General features: G+C 29.6%; 2 protein-coding genes across 2 annotated transcripts in view; both read right to left on the bottom strand.

Moving 5' to 3' along the window:
* Positions 1 to 20,044, bottom strand: part of CCAP (Crustacean cardioactive peptide) — a 335,921-nt gene that overhangs the window by 261,218 nt on the left and 54,659 nt on the right. The gene's annotated exons all lie outside the window — the stretch shown is intronic.
* Positions 5,922 to 9,180, bottom strand: LOC107439684 (speckle-type POZ protein B). The gene has a single exon (XM_016052361.4). The coding sequence runs from the start codon at positions 9,092 to 9,094 to the stop codon at positions 7,622 to 7,624; it is 1,473 nt and encodes a 490-aa protein (XP_015907847.3). The 5' UTR covers positions 9,095 to 9,180; the 3' UTR covers positions 5,922 to 7,621.

The raw sequence follows: 20,044 nt of genomic DNA, 5'->3' as shown, positions 1-20,044 counted from the left end.
ACCCAGAAACAAGGAACTAAATGTGGATTTAACTCACAAAGCAGAGTTGGCTAAAAATCATGACGTACACAAATAAACTGGAACACATTTATTATTACTTTCAATGGTTAACTTAAATCTAAAATTCTAATTGAATATACAAATATAAATATCGGATCATCATACAATCGGCCAAAGACTCAAAATATGAGTAGGCTGCTCATCCCGCTCCACTGGCATGAAAAAAGAAATTGTTCGTTCTTTTATAGATAACGATTTCGTACGTCACATTGATTGAATGCTTGTTTCTTGAATTCCCTTCACTTCCTTCCTGGAAACGAATCTGAAAAAATAAACTCAAACACTAAAGTTTATAAATGGAAACTACTTATTTCCACATTCGGCCCCATTATAAACTTTATCAATAAAATACTGAAATTTTTCTTTACTTAAAGGTTTCGTGAGAAAATCTGCTAAGTTGTCTTTACTACAGATGTACTCCAATTTAAATAAGTTTTCTTCTAACATGTTTCTAATAAACTGATATCTTACGTCTATGTGCTTAGTTTTCACATTTTCAATCGAATTTTTGGAGAAATAAATTGCAGCTTTGTTGTCACAGAGTTGAATTGGTACTTCCATATTTTCTAATACATTCAATTCATTTAAAACTCTTGAAAACCAAATAATTTCTTTAACAGATTCTATAAGTGAGATAAATTCGGATTCCATAGAACTAAGAGCTACACACTTTTGTTTACTTGTTTTCCAAGTGAACGGTACACCACCAAAATATATTATATGTCCACTTGATGAATATCTGTTGGTTAAATGGCATCCCCAATTAGCATCAGAAAAAGCTACTAAGTTATTTTGATTTACACTTGACAAGTTAATTTTTAAATCTTTCGTATTAAACACATAATTTAATAAATCAGCAACTATATTCCAATGTTGATAAGAATAACCATTACAATATTGCGATAAAATATTAACTGAGAAAGCAATATCAGGTCTACTTCTATTAGCTATAAAAGAAAGACAACCAATCAAAGTTCTATATGGGAATTTTTTCATTAAATCTGTTTCAAAAATCTCTTCTTCGTTAACTTTAGGTGGTAATTTAATTCCAGGTTTTAAAGGCAAATTTACAAAAGTTTTAGGTAATTCTTCAAATTTCTTCATTAACTTTTCAATATAAGTTACTTGATGTAAATAAACCCTATCATTTACGGCTTCAAAGTTTACACCTAACAAATATTTCAATTTGCCTAAATCTTGAATTTCTAATTTACTTTTAAGTAAATCAACAGCTTCATCAATTTTGTTTTGGTCTTCCCCAAATAATACTATGTCGTCGACATACACCAAAAGGATAACTTTAGATTTTAATTTATAAACACAATTACACCAAAGTAGTTTTTCAAAACCTAGTTGTCCTAAAGTTTTATCTAACTCAATATTCCACTGTCGTCCACTTTGTTTTAAACCATATATAGCTTTATTTAATTTACAAACCATATATTCTTTACCTTTAACTTCAAATCCTTTCGGTTGAGACATATATAAAGTTTCACTTAAATTACCGTATAAATAAGCACTTTTAATATCCAGTTGTACACATTTCCAGCATAAACAACTTACTAATAAAATGAATAGAAATCGTATAATTGAAAAATTTACTACAGGTGAAAAAATGTCAGAAAAGTCTTTTCCTTTTACCTGTTTAAATCCTTGAGCTACCAGCCGGGACTTGAACTTCTTTATCCGGTTTTTATCATCCCGCTTCACATTATACACCCATCTGCTTCCGATGATTTTTGCATTTTCTGGAGGTTCAACTAAATCCCATACTTTACGATTTTTCATCATTTGAATTTCATCTTCCATGGATTTATTCCACTTATCCTTGTCGGCTGATTCTTGGGTTTCCTCGTACGTTCTAGGCGATTCCAAGTTGTATACTTCGTCTTCAAAAATATCTTCGAAATCTTGAACTACACAATCCGTCGATGAATCTCCGCTATCTTCTTGCTTTGGACTTGTCGACTTAAATGAAAATAGTTCTGGTTGGAACTTTAATCCGTTCTTAGCACAAAATCGTTCTACGTCCATAGTTGATCGAAGTCTCTCTTTGCTTGAAGGTGGGTAATAGTAAACATCTATTCTTGAACTTAATTTTCTTGGTGCTTCAACTCTTTTCCACTCTTCAATTTTTATTGGTAGCATTTCTTCTTTCTTTGTAACAGTTTCTTCGTTATTGTCTAACACTTGTTCTTGATAGCTGTCTTTGTATCTTACGTATTCACACTTCTTATTCTTCCCAAATAATGTCTCTACTCCATTTTTCGTTTCGTCAAAACTAGCATGAATAGTTTCTACTACTCTTCTTTCTTCTGGAATATAGATCCTATAACCCTTCGTTCTTGTTGCGTAGCCAACTAAGATTCCTAATTTTGATGTCTTGTTCAATTTGTTGCGTTTTACCTTGGGTACGTGAACAAATGCCAAGGAACCAAATATTCTTAGATGTCGAACTGATGGTTTGTATCCATTCCAAATTTCAAAAGGTGTTAATCCATTTGTTAACTTGTGTTCACTTCGGTTTCGTACATGAACGTACATATATAGAGCTTCAGCCCAAAATCGGTCATTTAGTCCACTATCGTGAAGTGATGCTCGAACAGCTTCAACTGCGTCACGGTTGAATTTTTCTGCAATCCCGTTTTGTTCTGGTGAATAAGTTGAAGTTCGCTCTATTCGAATTCCCAGATTGTTTAAATGATCTTCAAACTCGGCGTGACAAAATTCCATTCCATTGTCTGTTCGGACTGACTTCAATTTGCAGTTTAATTCTCTTTCAGATTTTACGAGATATGTTTTGAAACATTTAAAAACTTCTGTTTTCTTCTCTACAGTAAAAACTTCCACTTTTCTGGAAAAATCATCTATTATCGACAAAAAATATCGACTTCCACCCATTGAAGGTGTTGGAGAAGGTCCCCACAAATCCATATGCACCTTATCCAGTACTTTATTTGTTAGACGTTGATAATTCCTTTTAAAAGATGCTCGGGTAGACTTTGTCACTTTGCAAGTGATACAAGTTTCAGATTTACCTATAAGTTGCTCAATTCCTTTTACAACATTGTTATTACTCATGTGCTTAACAAGACTGTCATTCAGGTGAGCAAATCTCCTATGACACAGTGTTACGTCTAATGCAGCGTTAATTTCATTTTTGAGTATTTCAGATTTACGTTTGTCAGGTAATCCTTTCACAATGTACAGTTTATCTATTCTAGGTACACTGAAGAAATATCTGCTACGGTTATCGTAGATTATCATTTTTGAATTTTGCCAAACAATTTTATATCCAGCTATATCAATATTAGATCCAGCTATTAAGTTGCGTCGTAGATTTGGAGCATAGTATACGTTCTTTAATATAAGCTTTACGAATCTGTTGTTATCTTTAACATAAAAAATTATGTCACCTACCCCTTCTACTTCTGATGTACTGTTCTTATCCCCGACGAGTACTTTTGCTTTCTTCAGAGGTCTAAATGTCTCGAACCATTCTCGTCTGTTCGTGAAATGGGATGTTGCTGCTGAGTCAATAAGCCATTCTTCTAAATCCAGTTCCGTGCTGTCGACCGAGGCAACTTCTTCGTTAATTTCAATATCCGTATAGAAAAGACCAGTAGCGGGATTTTGCCTCACACTTTGACGATCTTGCATCTTATTTGCAGTTTTGCTTGCTCTGCAATCTCTTGAATAATGACCTTGTTTATTGCAGTTGAAACACGGCCCCATACCTTTAGGTCGATATCCTTTAGTCTGCAAGTTTCGTCTGTATCCAGTTTCTTGTGTACTTCTCCGGCCCAGACCGCTTCCGCTGTGTGAAATGTCTTCGTGCTTCGACAATTTCCTTTCTCTTGATGATTTTATGTCTGTTTTAGCTAAGTAAGCATTTGTAACTGAATCGAACCCACTATCTCGAGCTTTTAGTTGGATTCTTCCGGATTCGCTGATCAATTGACTCTCAATATTATTTATTGTAAATTCCGAATCCTTTAAACGATATAAGATCTGTACTAAATTGTCATATTCTTCCGGCAGTTTTCTTATTATCTGGAAACATACTAATAGTTCGGGAATCTCGAATCCAGCTTCTTTAATCTGTGCACTTTTATCTCGAACTCGTTGACAGAATATTCCAATCACCTCTTCATTTGGCTGAAATTTCAATTCGTAAAATTCATCTACCAGGCCAGCAATTCTTGCTCTTGATTTAGGTTCAAAATTTTCTTTTAGAATATCCCAAGCTTTCTTCCCATCTGACGTAGACTGAATCAACTTCAAAAATTGACGTTCAACACCTTGATATATTGTAGAATAAGCTCTAGCTTTCCTTATCTCGAAATTCTGTTTAACTGATTCTGGAGCAGTGTCTACAGGTGGTGGTGGGGGTTCAGCTCCACCGACGAATTCCCAACTTCCACGATCCATCAGAGCCACTCTCATGTCACACTTCCAACTGTCGTAGTTGAATGCTCCAAGTTTGGGAAAGGCTAAGTTCGTTGATTCGGAATTTCCTTCCATATTCAAAATTTTGGTTTCTTCCTGCTATTAAAATAAATCTTTCAGCTCCCAGATAAAATTTTTTATGAATCTATATCGTTGACGTGGGCAAAGGCGTTGACGTTTGCAAATAGCGTTGAGGTGGGCAATGGCGTTGACGTTGGCAAATAGCGTTGAGGTGGGCAAAGGCCCATAACCTTTGTGGATTTAAGTCACAAAGCAGAGTTGGCTAAAAATCATGACGTACACAAATAAACTGGAACACATTTATTATTACTTTCAATGGTTAACTTAAATCTAAAATTCTAATTGAATATACAAATATAAATATCGGATCATCATACAATCGGCCAAAGACTCAAAATATGAGTAGGCTGCTCATCCCGCTCCACTGGCATGAAAAAAGAAATTGTTCGTTCTTTTATAGATAACGATTTCGTACGTCACATTGATTGAATGCTTGTTTCTTGAATTCCCTTCACTTCCTTCCTGGAAACGAATCTGAAAAAATAAACTCAAACACTAAAGTTTATAAATGGAAACTACTTATTTCCACACTAAATGCCTTCGTAAAGGTATTCCGCGCACTTCTTATTATAAGATTATTAAGTATCCGCTGTTGTGATAAGCAACCGATATTAATGAAATATAGAAACATGAATTCGTAATCCTTATCACATTGCTTAGCTTACAACTTTCGAAGAACGTGCTCTTGAGTCTCATTGGCTGGATACGTAACTGACCAACACCTCCTAGAAAAGAGTAGGCCTCAGCACGGGTTACCATAAATATCCTTTAGTAGTCCAAACGTAATGACATATGTCGTATTTTCAACCACTGCGCAGCTTAGTAGCCCGAACGTAATGACATCTTTCTTATTTTTCGTCTACTGCGCAGTTATCTTCGTCACATCGGACTACTAAATTGATCCGTGCTGAGGCCTTCATACTTCTAGGAGGTGTTGAACTGACGCGGTTGTTTTATTGTATTAGGTAAAAACAGTCAAACGATTTTTCTTCCAGCTTACAGTTAGAATACCACCTTCTTTATAGTTGCTGTTCAGTTAAATATCATAAAATATCAATTAAATAAATTGTTATTTAGCTATTTCTTCTAAGAAATTTCCGGCAGTGAACATATATGAAAGTGGCAGTGAACATATATACATATACACATAATATGAAAAGTTTGGCGATATTTTTATATCGCCAAAATTTTCATATAATGTGTCATAAAACGGATCTTTTTTAAATAACAATATTAACAAAATATATCAAAGTTACGACAATACTTGATAATAATAAAAAAGGTTTCGGGAAAAGAATAAAACTTGAAAAATAGTTGAAAACAAAAATACATAAAGATTATAGTGAATTTATTTTCTATGCATTTCAAATTTAAGCATTTCAGAATTTTTACAAAAACTTGAAATGAAACTTCTGTTGCGAGTAAGAGCTATCCATAGCCAATACTTCTGTTCAATAGGCTATTGTATTGACTGTTTTATTTCGTGAAATGTCTTCTTCTGATTTACGTAAGCAATTCCGCTTAAGCCTTTTTACACCAACTGCTCTAAACAATGCTTCTGCTTAGATTTAACAAAGGAATATTTGCGAAGAATATTTTTTAATTTTCAGCACTAGTTTTTGTAGTATTTAAAATAATTTTGATAATGATAATCAGCTTTTACATTTCTGAACTAAATAAATTCCTATTTTTTCTCCTAAAAACTAAACTTTTTTTCGCCTTGTCTTTTTTTTCTCTCCAATTTTTTCACCAGGTCTTATCCTTACATTCCGATTCAAAAATTCGAAAAAGAATTTTAAAAACCAAAATATTTTAATTTGTTTGAAAAAAGCAATAAAGTATTTACTTTCTAAAATAAATTAAAATTCAAGTTGTCTCCTAAATCAAGAAAACATTTTATTTACCTTCATTTTAATTTTTTTATATATTTTGCTTCTGAGTTATTCCCATTCTTATTGATTATTATCCTCAATATAAAAATCGTTGGGCATTCCTACCTTCTTTTAATACTTCAATACTTAACTCGTACTAGTTCTAAATCGAGCAATCTCACCAATAAAAACATTCATTTCTCAGAATAAATTATGATGTTTTACCTTGCACTTCAAATTATGCAAGCATAAAAATGTCAATAAAGCAAACTAAAAAATGCAATAGTTTCAAAATACAATACTACAATAGAAAAAAAATTTTAATAGGTAAGTTAATGCACGATTATGAAATACTGATATTATTCAAAATACATTAACACTGCATAGTATTTCTGTAAAAAAACATATCTAACAGGAAATAAATGAATAAATTATTTTTAAGTTGAACTGATTTGAAGTTTAACAAAAAGCAATTTGCTAACATTTTTAAAGAGAAAATTCTTAAACATTTCTCAGATAAATCTCTCATTAAAGTACATGGAATACTTTAATAAAGCATCATAATTTAATATGATAAACATGACTCAAAGCAACTAATATAAATAAAATACCATTGCAGGTATTTTGCTATAAAATAACAGTTATATAACATAAATAGTTATTTATCATTAATTTTGCCACAAGATTCAATTGATTACAAGAATAAAAAAAATTTTATTTTATGTGAGAAATGCTAATTATTTAGAAGCATAAATAGTATAATTCAATTATTTGCCTGTATTTTTAAAAATGATGAAAATAATATTGAGTCATTAAGTCACTAAAATTAAGGAATTGCAAAACTAAGGCTAGTGGTAGACTTCTTTAGGTTCAAATTTTCTGGATGGTCATGGTCCAACATGGACAGCAGTACCACAGAGTAAGTAAGCTTTTCAAATACGCAATTCATATAGAAAAAAAAAGCTTTGTTAGTTAGTATATGCTTATCTGAGACATCTCGGTAGCTAATCTCGTGTGATCTTTCACCCATTGCAAAACTAAGGCACGAGTTAAATTACCATAGGTCAAATTTTCTGGGAGGCCATGGTCCAACATGGACTGCAGTACCAAAGAGTAAGCAAGTTTTTTTAAATATGCAATTCATGATTAAAACAAACTTTTCAAATCAGTGTATGCTTTTCTGAAAATCTTTGAAATATCTCGGTGGCTAATCCCATGTGGTCTTTCATCCATGATGACCATTCTGGCTTGATTAAAATACCCTTTGAATGATCAGCGATAAAATCCAGGGCAAAAGATTTCAAATCTGCATGAGAGACAATATCCGCTAGGGCAGCAATTTCACACGCGTTTTTCTCAGATATATCAGACTTCAAAAAAGATACACACATTTCCTTCAAGCGAAGCACTTGATATTTTTCAGCAACGATCAATAAATTTTTGGCACAGTCATATTCCATTTTGTCCACTGTATCGCAGTACATAAAGTTAATAAATGCTTTAAGTGTGTCTGCATCCACGTCTTGACTGTCCACTATAGCAGTTTGGGTTTCTGCATTATCTTGCTGGAGCATTGTATGGAACAATGGCGACCGGGCAACTAGAACTGATTTGTGCACTTCTACAATTTCACCATTCGCTCTTAGTTTAACGTCGCACATTGTTTTATCAGAAAATAAATTTCGGATATCGCTTTGTAGGGTATGTTGACGAATAATATTTTCCCTGGTAGTATTAGCAAGTGATTTTGCTGCATTGTTTCCATAGACTAGGGCATTTGATTCGATGCCTCCGGAGCAAAATAGTTCACATAAAATAATCATACTTCCGTTTTTAATATACTTGTTTCGATTATACTTCACTTCCGAGACGGGGAGGAAGGGAGGCAATGTCCATAAATTATGGTCTTTTAAAAAGAAGTGAGCATCTTCAATGGACAGTACTTCGCAACCTTTGACATCTAACAAACTAAGTCTGCATTCCACGCATTGAGGTGAAATGGAATTCTGTCTACAAATAAGTACTTCAACATCATCCCTTATTTTTCTGAAACAGATGGAAAATTCAGTCATATCAGGACAAAAGATATCTTCTCTCAAAATCAATTGATTTTCCATGTCTAACAGTGTTCGTAGCTCGTAACCTTTTCTCCAGTTGAGTCGAAGACTTATTTGATTAACAACAATTTTAGTTCGAGCAAAGCAATCTAAAGAGTTCACAACACTGGATGCTGGATTCGACATATGACAGAAAATTGTCAGAAAATCTTTACTCGCTTCCAAAGTATCCCGTATTAGATGAATTCTATCAACTAAATTTCTACCTACTTTTTCCAAGGTATCTTTATTAAAAACTGCGTTTTTTTCTTCGTAAAATCCTAATAAGTGACCACTGCGTCCAAAGATTTCTATTTTGAAATCAATGATACTTTCTACCACTTCCACAACTTTGCATAATATAATATCTATACAATTATTATCATCTATACCTCTTGGATACAAAACCAGCTGCCATGGCACCTGACTTAAATTTTCAGCGGTGAAATATGGACTTGCGATGGAGTTGTAAGGACAAAAAAAGAAGTTTTCTATCTCCCACGTGAAACTAAAGCAGTTGCTTATAGTATCTGACATTTTTTCAAAGACAGAAAAATATCGATTGATTTGTAAAACGAAACAAAACAACAAAGAAGAAAAAACAACGCCTCTTCCCTCTTCCACCTGATTGCAACTTTAAATCTACAATGCAAACAGACAATCATAATGCGTGTAAATTTTATCTTATCAGCTAAAGTAAAACTTACGTCTTAGGTAGAGTGACAAAGAAATAACAGAAGAATTTCAACTTCACTTTCATAAAACATTTTCTTTCATATTTCGTAGTTAACTAAAATTCTGCTTTATTTTTTTTTTGATTATCCTTCCTGTAAATTATATTATTTATTTAATTATTAATGAAAATTTAAAAAAAAGAATTCTAAAGAATACATTTATTAATGTTAAAATTTTGAAAACAAAATATTGTTTGAGACTCTTTTTTTTCGAATTCTTTTTTTTTTTTTTTCGATTTATTTAAAATACTGAGATGTCTTTAGAGGTATTTGAACTAAATTCCCTCCCTTTAGGGAAAAAGTATGTCAATTTATTCGACGTAAATAAGTATGCATTTCAACAAAATTTTTGTTAATTTAAATAAATTTAAAAATCCGCATTCAAAAAAGAACTAAAACTATTTTTAATTGCGAAATGGTCGAGTATAACAAAGTATATATTTCTTGAAACCTACTTCAAGTTACTAATTTTTGAAAAACATGAAAAAGAAATTGTTTTTATACAGGTTGCGACACCGCAGTTTCAAGACCGATGTTAGGGGGCTAACCAATAGGTCAGCATCGTGCACCGACCGCATTTACTTTCCAGCATATATGGCAGTACTTTTACTTTCGTTACTTGTACCGCCGGTACAAGTAAAAAGTACGTACTTTTACTTGTACTTCGTTACTTTTTAAATTTATTACTTTTACTTTTTTATGGAAAAAGTACAAGTATTTGTAACGGAAATGTCGAATGAAATCGTTACTTTTTCTAAAACTCGGTAAGCTTTCTAAAAAAAAAAAAAAAAAATGCTTTCGAAATGTAATTATTTTGCAAAATGAATAAAAATATTAATTAGCAAGTTATTTTCATTCATTTTCGAGTTTTATGCATTTGTTTAATACATTTTAAATAAAAAATGTTGGATTTTGTTATTACGTTTTTCAATTTTCTTTTTGAACTCACTAATAATGCAATTTTTGTCTTAATACATTTTTTACTAAATGCATTTCTACCTAGTACATTTTTTACTAAAATTATGTTTATTCCCGACCTTGTCAAACAACGCCCAGTCAAATCTCAAAGAACTTCAGAACTATTTGTGCTATTGAAAACTATTATAATTACTATTTTAACTTACTATTTTAAATTACCGCTGATACTAAAATTCGTTTACAAATTTTAATTATTCCGTTAGGCAGAAATGTTCGGAAAATGATTTTCTCGCATGACTTTAGCATTAGCCATTGTTACAAATAAAACTGTAGACTGTTCTGTTTCAACTTATACTGCACATTCAATTATTTTTTACTAGCTCAAAGATCACAAAGCTTTCTGAAACCCCGTGTTTGCTTTGTTTATGTTTGTGCTTTTAAAACGCGTTTCTATAAAGTAAAACAATTTTAAATCAATGGTAATTTAAATAAATAAAAGTAAACTAAAAATTAAAATCAATAGATAAAATTTCTTTCTCGTGCAAATCCATAAAAAGTTTGATATTAAAATTATATTTGATTTTGAAATTATATTATACAATTATATTATAAAATTATATTATAATATTCTTCCGAATTTAAAAATAAATCCATAACTTTCAAAATTAAAAATAATTAAATAAATAACTACAATTTTGCAAAAACATTATAGAACATAAGAATATTATTCAATAAAATTTTAGGTTACTTTGAATTTTCGATTTCCTAGAAATGTAATCGTTCCTTTTTTTGTTTAGTACCTGTACTTTTACTTGTACTTTTTACTCGTTACTTTTTAAAATAAGAACTTCTTACTTTTTACTCGTTACTTTTTTTAAAAATACTTGTACTTTTACTCGTTACTTTTTAAAAGTAACGTTGCCATATATGCTTTCCAGTGAAACTGGTACTCACCTGTCTGAAGCTGAGTAAGCTTCAAACCATTTCAAGGGATCGAACTCGGATATTTAGCAGTGAAAGCTTAGTGTCTGAACCATTATGCTATCATGGCTCCTTCTTATTCGATACATTTTTTAAATATTTGTAATATTTAACAAAATTGAAACTTCCTCTACCACAGTGTTTCCCAAACTTATGACTTTTCTCAATTTTTCGTAACGCTGTGTACCACTAATAAAGAAATGAATGCATTTTTCAGTATAAAATTTTTTTACAAAAGTTAAAAATCACAACTGTCTGTTGACACCACTAATTATTAACTGTTAACTCTGCAAAAAATAGCTAATAGAAAAATACGTAACCGCAAATTTTCATGGTTGGCTTTGTTTTTAAATAAAAAAAATTTTAAATTTTAGTTTATTGCATCGCAATAAAAACTCGTACCCCAGCTAAACAGTTCCCGAACTCCTGGGGGTACGCGTACCACACTTTGGGAAACACTGCTCTACCGTAATTAGTCAAATTTTTATACAGTTTTTGTGCTTTTCTCACTTAAATATTAATTTGTGATCCTCCATAGTGCATGCCTTTTTGCTTTAATTTTTGATAAGAATTCTAAAAATATATATTAAAAGCAGCCCTTACAAAACACCTTGTATATTAACTGCGGTGATTACATTACATAGTGTACATTTTTATGTAAGGATCTTTTGAAGTATGTACTATCATTAAAGTAGTTTTTGCGTTCTTTAAAAAACGCTCATAAAACTCCCAATAGTTTACCGAAAACATTAGTGAACTAACCATCAAAAGTGATACTGAGCATCAAATGTGAACTAACCATCAAAAATAATAATGACCTAACTGTCAAAAGTGATAATGAAATAGTTATCAAAAGTGATAGTGACCTAGCTATCTAAAGTGATAGTGACTTAACCATCAAAAGTGATAGAAAGCTACCCATCAAAAGTGATAGTGAGCTAACCATCAAAAGTGATAGAAAGCTAGCCGTCAAAAGTGATAGTGAGCTAACCATCAAAAGTGATAGTGAGCTAAGCATCAAAAGTGATAGTGAGCTAACCATCAAAAGTGATGAAAGCTAGCCATCAAAAGAGATAGTGAGCTAATCATCAAAAGTGATAGAAAGATAGCCATCAAAGGTGTTAGTGAGCTAACTATCACAGCATGTCGAAACTTATTTCATTTTGGAGCCGTTTCAATTTAAATATAATTGTGAAAAAGTCGTATTTTTGAAATTCGATTCATCAGGAACTATTCAGCCGATTTTGATGACATTTTGTATTTTACCATGTAAAATTATATTCTTTAAAATGATGTAAAAACTTCTACACCTCTTAATTCTGAATTTTTTCAGATATTATTAAATAAATTAAAAATAATAAATATTTACTAAAAGCTATATTTTGTGTGCAATTAACTTTCGATAAACAAATTTTATAATCGTGTGCAAAAATTTTTTAATTGTCTTACAAAGTTCAAGAGATATAGCAAAATAACCAAAAATTAAAATTAAGGGGACAAAACTTTGGAGAGCTCTCCTGGCTGAATTTTATAATTGTGAGCAAAAAGTTTTCAGTTTGCTTGGGAAGTACTCGAGATATGGCGAAATACGTGAAACTTTATCTTAACATTAAAGGGCTCTAACTTTGGACCGCTTTTCTGACCAAACTAATGACACCATATTTCTCAGATTGCTGCTACCCACTATATTTCGATTGTTAAAAATCCGAATCAGTCAAAAAAAATAAAAAGATACGTTTATTCAGAGAAGGTACGTTTTTGTTTCTGATTTCGTAACTTAAACTATTGTCTGCACTGAATAATTAACATATTTGAGGTCACTCCTTTGAACCTTTACGATTAAGTTCTCTGTTGGATCGTTCTCTGATTCAGGTCGAAATTACGATCTGTGGATGAATGAATAGAAGTATGAATGGGTTCGCCTTATAAACAGGTGTGACTTTTGATGTGGCAGAAGTCGAATTCTTGGCCATAGATGGCGCCACTGAAAAACAAGAATCGCACACTCTGCCTTAAATTTGCTCGGTTTCACCAAGCAGGCTTGCACATGTGGCAAGTGGCATTAGAACCAACCAACCACGATTGAGTCATTAGATCAAAAGTTATTTCAGGTGGTCCGTTTATTTTTGTGTTCACTGTACATATCAGATTTATGCATGAAAAAAATTTCTGAATTATTGTGATGTTCAAGATTTTTTATAATAATTTTAAAAAAAAATAAACAAAAAACACATATAGTTTAAAGTGTGCTACCACTTTTGTGGACTTTCGAAAGTCCAAGGAATACCTTGTAAATTATTCTAATTTATAAAAATTTCAGTCTTTAAGGAAAAGTTTTCCGATATATACCATTAGCACATAGTTTAAATTGTGCTACCACTTTTGTGGACTTTTGAAAGTACAAGGAACTCCTTGTAAATTATTCTAATTTATAAAAATGTCAGTCTTTAAGGAAAAGTCTTCCGATATATACTGCACAAATTAATCTAATAAATCAAACAAATTGAGTTTTTGAAAATTTTACACTAGTGTTTCCATTAAAACTAACTTTAACTTGAATAATGCAGTAGCTGTCATTTTGTATCTGTCACTTTTATTAGCACTCTGAAATGCCATTACAACTCTGAGCAAAAACTTTTTGTCTATTTTCTTTTTCGATTAATAAACGAGAAAGCTGCAATTTGATATTCGAGTGATGTTAATTACACACAATGAATGTTCGAGAGATTAAGTTAGGAGAAAAGGAAATTAGTTCGGAAATATCATCTTAAGAAAGTTGTGATTTCTTATTGAACAGTCTTGTCAACAACAACGAACAACGAAGTAAAGATGAAAAATATTCTTTGATAACATATATATTTTATTACGGATTAGAGTTATCATTTTTTGTACAAAACTGACCTTTTTGCTTAAATGTAACTAAATACTAAAGGAAGAAATTGTCAAAAAAATGTTTAATCGATATGTTTCTTAAACGCAAAATTTAGTTAAGTTTAAAACAGATCTATGCAAAAGTGGCATAAAACTGATTAGCTAAACTTCGAATATAATAAAAATTGTTCAAATAAAATTAATTATTCAAATAAGTTAATTTAACATCATAAATTTGAAATATTTACGGAAAATAAGAAGTCCAAGATGCAAAATGTAAAAGTACATTGAGAAATAATACGGTAAAAATTACCAGATTATGATAAAATTTACCGTTTTTCAGGCTAAATGGGAACGCCAAAAAGCACGATAGTTTTTACCAAGCGATCTTTGATAATAATTTTGGTAAAAATTTAAAAAATATTGTTTTATAATATGTGCAAAAATGTGGTACATATGGTATTAGGTAATTTTATTGGGCTACCATGGAGCATGAAATAAAAATTATTTATACGGTTAAATGTATTTTCCAGTTCTGTAATCGTTACTAAATTTTTGGTAACAAGAACTCGAAATTTGAAAACTACAATTTCTGGTACACTGTTACCATATAGAGGGGAAAATACCACATGAAATGTTAATATATCTTTATATATAAACTTACCGTATATTTTAGTTTTATTACCAGAAACACGGTTTATTTTTTTGTTTTTTTAACCAAATGAGTCTTTTTAATACTTTAATTTTACCAGAATGTTTTTCTCCGTGTAAATAGGGAAAGTACACATAGTACATAAATCATAGATTATGATATGATTTTAGAGTAGAGAAGCAGTGCTTCACTATGACCATCTTTCAGATATACTTTTAAATTTTTTTTTAAAAAATACGTCAGACTTTTGCATATTATGCTGCGTAAATTAATATTTAAGTGTGAAAAAAGACAAATACCCTAATAAATCATAACTCAATAAGAAAGATAAAGATCTGCTCGCCTGAGTAGATCGAGAAGTTGACAGACAATTATTAGGAACCTATCTAAGTATCATCAATTTATCAAACTGGGTTTAATGTTTTTCATCCCACCTTCCTCGGTAGTGATACGTTACTTCCTTACTAGGGATAGATTCAGCGTTAGTGAGAGAAATAAATAAATTTATAATTGATAATTTTATTGGAAATAGTATGAAATTTTGTGTAACTGCTAGCCAAGGCTGACTTTTGTTGCATGCCGCATTTTCGACTTATGCTGCGTAGATACACCAAAATTATATGAATGTTGCTCACTTCACAATTTAAACCATTTTAGTGCAACCAGTTCAAAATTCAACTTCATAAAAAATCTAACCAGTTTCTTGAAAATAGATTAAATTTAAATTTGTCGAGCTTATTTTTACATTGCACTGATTTTTTTGTTTCCACTTTTTACATTCTGTAAATCTCTCAGCTCTTGGATATAAAAAAAGTTAGAGGTTTTGCTTTTCTGTTGCTTAAATGTGTGTATAAAACCATTAATATATGTACTTTGACTTAAATTCCGACAAGGAATCTAAAAATACATATATTAAAGGTGGCCACTACGAAACACCCTATATAATGCTTCAAAAAAAAGAATAATTTATGCAAAATTTTCATATTTCAATTGAAAAAATTTAATATTATGCTTTTAAATAAGTACTTAATTTGATATTTATGCTTCAATTTTGATTTCATTATGAAATTAAAGCAATATCACGTCTCGTTCTTCAGCAAAAACATCGCAAATTCGAAGACATAACTACCAAAATAAGTTCTTTACGCCACAACTCACAGTTTTATTCCTCAACATTATCGTATTAACATAGTGTATGAAGATAAATAAGTTGTTAAATATTCAAAATAAACATAAATTTCAATATATTATAATCCAAGTACAAATAATAAAAGTGAGGGAGAAAATATTAAGAATAAAATAAGAAAAAAGTTTTCCTCGTTCTTCCAACTTCTGACTCCTTAATGTTCCTTATTAAGGAAATAAACCTCGAAGATTAGTGGCTGAATTAATTTCCGCTTTTATAATAAGTCTTAACAAGAAAAGAAAAAATATCTGAGTGCTTAATATTTAACTGCCTAAAAATGTTTGAATAAATACAAGAAGAAAATTTTCAAGAACTGTATTTTGAAATAGCTTTCTCTTATTTAATAAAAACGGAATTGAAAACTAGAAAAATATAATTATAAACGAATGAAAAATTGATTCTTTCATCTGTTTATTTCTAAAATTCTATCCACGTAAAAAAAACTATTTATAATTAGAATGAAAAATTGATTCTTTCATCTGTTTATTTCTAAATTTCTATCCATGTAAAAAAAAACTATTTATAATTAGAATGAAAAATTGATTCTTTCATCTGCTTATTTCTAAAATTCTATCCATGTAAAAAAAAAAAAACTATTTATAATTAGAATGAAAAATTGATTCTTTCACCTGTTTATTTCTAAAATTCTATCCATGTAAAAAAAAACTATTTATAATTAGAATGAAAAATTGATTCTTTCATCTGTTTATTTCTAAAATTCTATCCATGTAAAAAAAAAACTATTTATAATTAGAATGAAAAATTGATTCTTTCATCTGTTTATTTCTAAAACTCTATCCATGTAAAAAAAAAACTATTTATAATTAGAATGAAAAATTGATTCTTTCATCTGTTTATTTCTAAAATTCTATCCATGTAAAAAAAAACTACTTATAATTAGAATGAAAAATTGATTCTTTCATCTGTTTATTTCTAAAATTCTATCCGTGTAAAAAAAACTATTTATAATTAGAATAAAAATATAGTTTTTTCCGTATATGCACACCTTTCTCAAAGAAAAAAACACAAATAATGATATTATTTAACCAAAAAATGTTTTTCTCTTATTAAATACAATTTTATTTTAAATAGGTATGGTTCACTGTGTACAAAAAAATAAAACTCGATTCAAAATAAATTTTCAAGGAAAAAGTATAAATTTAAATCAATATTTTTAATGTTTAATTTGAAATGGAAAAAAGGCATTTTTTTAAATATAAAGCAATACAAATTTACAAATCTTAAGAATACCTAGTTCTGATTATCACACTGACAAATTAAAAACAAATAGGTCTAATAGCTTTTGAGAAATAGCTATTAAAAAATTTAATAGAAAGTTTAATTTTAACCTTTAATGCTTGCAAACCTCTTAAATTCAAAATAAACTTAATAAAATTAATATCTGGTTATGCATACTTACTAAAGTTTCATATTATAATAATTATTTATAAATTTAATAAATAAATAAATAGAATAAAATTTTAAATTTCATAGTTTCTTTATATTAATTTAATATTTTAATTTAGAAATTTAAATTATTTTTAATCGTTTCTTACAGTCCCCAAAACTTTTGAAATCTTTATATTCAAAAGAATTTAACGACCTCTTTTGAACAATACTGAACTTTTTGAATTTTATTTATCAAATAATATTTGTCTTATAAAATTGTTTTTATTAAGGTATTTGCATCTATTGGTTAATAGGAATTGCAATATCAAAATATTACTTCAGAAAATATCTATCGATATTTCACAATATGCCGACTGACCGACGGAGAACGGGCCTCGCATCAGAAAGGTTCTGGGTTCGAAACCCGGTAAAGGCGTGGAGGTTCTTTCCTTCCCTTTACTATCTGTTCTTACTGTCTAAGCAACGTTGACCGATCTAATATGGTGCCCTCGAAAGAGTGGCCAACAAATCTGCCCTTCAGATGCCTGTAAAACTTAGGTCATTATCCAAGTGGCCAGATACTAATTACTAATACAAGAGTTATCAATTACAATAGCGTAATTATAATCTCCGAAATTTATGGTTGTTGATAACGGTCACGATAATTATTGCATACGCGATATTTATCGTAAAACATGGTAATCATGATATGTCACGAGAATATTTTTAAAATACAATAATGTTTAAATAATATTGATCAACATCAGACTTGGGTATTTGAACAATTTAAAAAAAAAAAATACGGAACACAATTTTGAATACTTTTATTAACTATTCTTAATTTACTATTTCTAATTGTTTACATGTTTTACTAATAGAAAAGTTACTCTGGGTTATTTCTAGATAAAACACGAAACGAGATTAAGATTAGCATTAATCTGTCAGTCGATATTGAAGAAGTAAATATTTTAGTAGAAGTATTTTTTAATAGAAAATTATATTTTAACCTAGGTTATTTAGAAATATCGTTATTCCTAAATAAATTTAATAAATTTCTTACCTCACCAATTATACAGTTTTAATCGTTATGTTCTCAGAATTTTTGATAATAATATAATATTTGTATATAATATATAATATAATCATATATAATATATTATATATGTAATATAATATATTATATATGTTATATGTAATATAATATATAATATAATCATATTGAGAATTTAATATATATTTAATTGCTTTACTTACAGCCTGTCATGATTTTTGAACGACAGACGTGAAGTTCAATTGGTTTTATCAAATAATATATATTTTCCTTGAAAAAAGGTATTTAATTATATTTACTTGAATCGTGTTTTTTCCTATCTCAAATCGTGTTTTTGCTTAATCTCAAATCATGTTTTTTCTATCTCAAATAGTGTTTTTTTTCTATCTCAAATCATTTTTTTTCTATTTCAAATCGTGTTTTTTCTATCTCAAATCGAGTTTTTTTCTATCTCGAACCGTGTTTTTTTCTATCTCGAACCGTGTTTTTTTCTATCTCGAACCGTGTTTTTTTCTATCTCAAATAGTGTTTTTTTTTTATCTCAAATCGAGATTTTTTTATCTCAAATCGAGATTTTTTTATCTCAAATAGTGTTTTTTTTTATCTCAAATCGAGATTTTTTTATCTCAAATCGAGTTTTTTTTTTTCTAAATGAAATCGTGTTTTTTCTACTTCTGTAATTATATTTGGAACTTCTCGGTTAGTTTTTTTCATTTATTTTACTTAAAATAATTTGATAATTACTTTTATTTAATTATTTTATTTATTTATTAAATAGAAAAAACAGTTGAATTCCCTTGCACCCGGCTAACTGAAAAAATATATATTCTAGTCGAATCGTGTTATTTCTAACTCGAATCCTATTTTTTCAAACTCAAATCTTGTTTTTACTATTCAAATTGTATTTTTGGAATCTCGAGTTATGTTTTTTCTATCTCGAATAGCGCTCCTTATTTTCAAAAACAAAATTAAATTTGTTTCTAATTTGGAAACAGTGGACAATTTTTAACATTACCTTTCCTTAATTTAATTTCTATTTCAAAATCAAGAATAGTATCAGGCTATTTGAAGACAAAATTAGAAACAAGAGATTAAAATTAACTTTCACCTGATGCAATCTTGAATTATTAATTCCAAACATGATGAGATCCATAATCAATTTCTTTAAATTTATTCAAAATGTCGTAAATGAAAATAACGAGAGCGTATCTTGAAAACACACTTCATCAGAACTCTAGAACGAGACATATCTCGGAAAGAAACACGAAAATATAACCTTGCAGAAACTAATTGATCATAAACGAACCCAAAACCACATCAGCGTAAATCATAAGAATATTGAGGCAAACGGGATTAACGTTTCACTGGGAAGCGTTCGAAAACTCATTTCAAAGATGCTGGCAGATTGAGAAAAGTCTAGTACATTTAAAACTGAAAATTCATTAATATTTATTCGAAATACGAAGTATAAGATCAATAGCCATTTTTAAAGTTACGAAATCATGAAAGCAAATTTAATAATGCAAAATTCAACCTGTCACCCAATTGCACAAAGTATTTTTTGCATACCACAAAAAGGTTTTAAAAAGCTTTATCAATCTGCATAAAGACGGCATGAATCTGCATAACACAAAGCACAGCTTTAACTTAGAATTTAAGAAGTATAAGTAAAACATAAAAGTATATACTTAGAATGAACTAGCAA

This window comes from Parasteatoda tepidariorum, chromosome 2, assembly GCF_982258835.1.
Source record: "Parasteatoda tepidariorum strain Cologne lab strain chromosome 2, Ptep-v5.0, whole genome shotgun sequence".
Lineage (NCBI taxonomy): Eukaryota > Metazoa > Arthropoda > Arachnida > Araneae > Theridiidae > Parasteatoda > Parasteatoda tepidariorum.
This window is presented reverse-complemented; position numbering and strand designations above follow the sequence as displayed.

Excerpts from the sequence above, each read along its gene's own strand:
- LOC107439684 (XM_016052361.4), bottom strand. The coding sequence starts at position 9,094 with ATGTCAGATACTATAAGCAACTGCTTTAGTTTCACGTGGGAGATAGAA.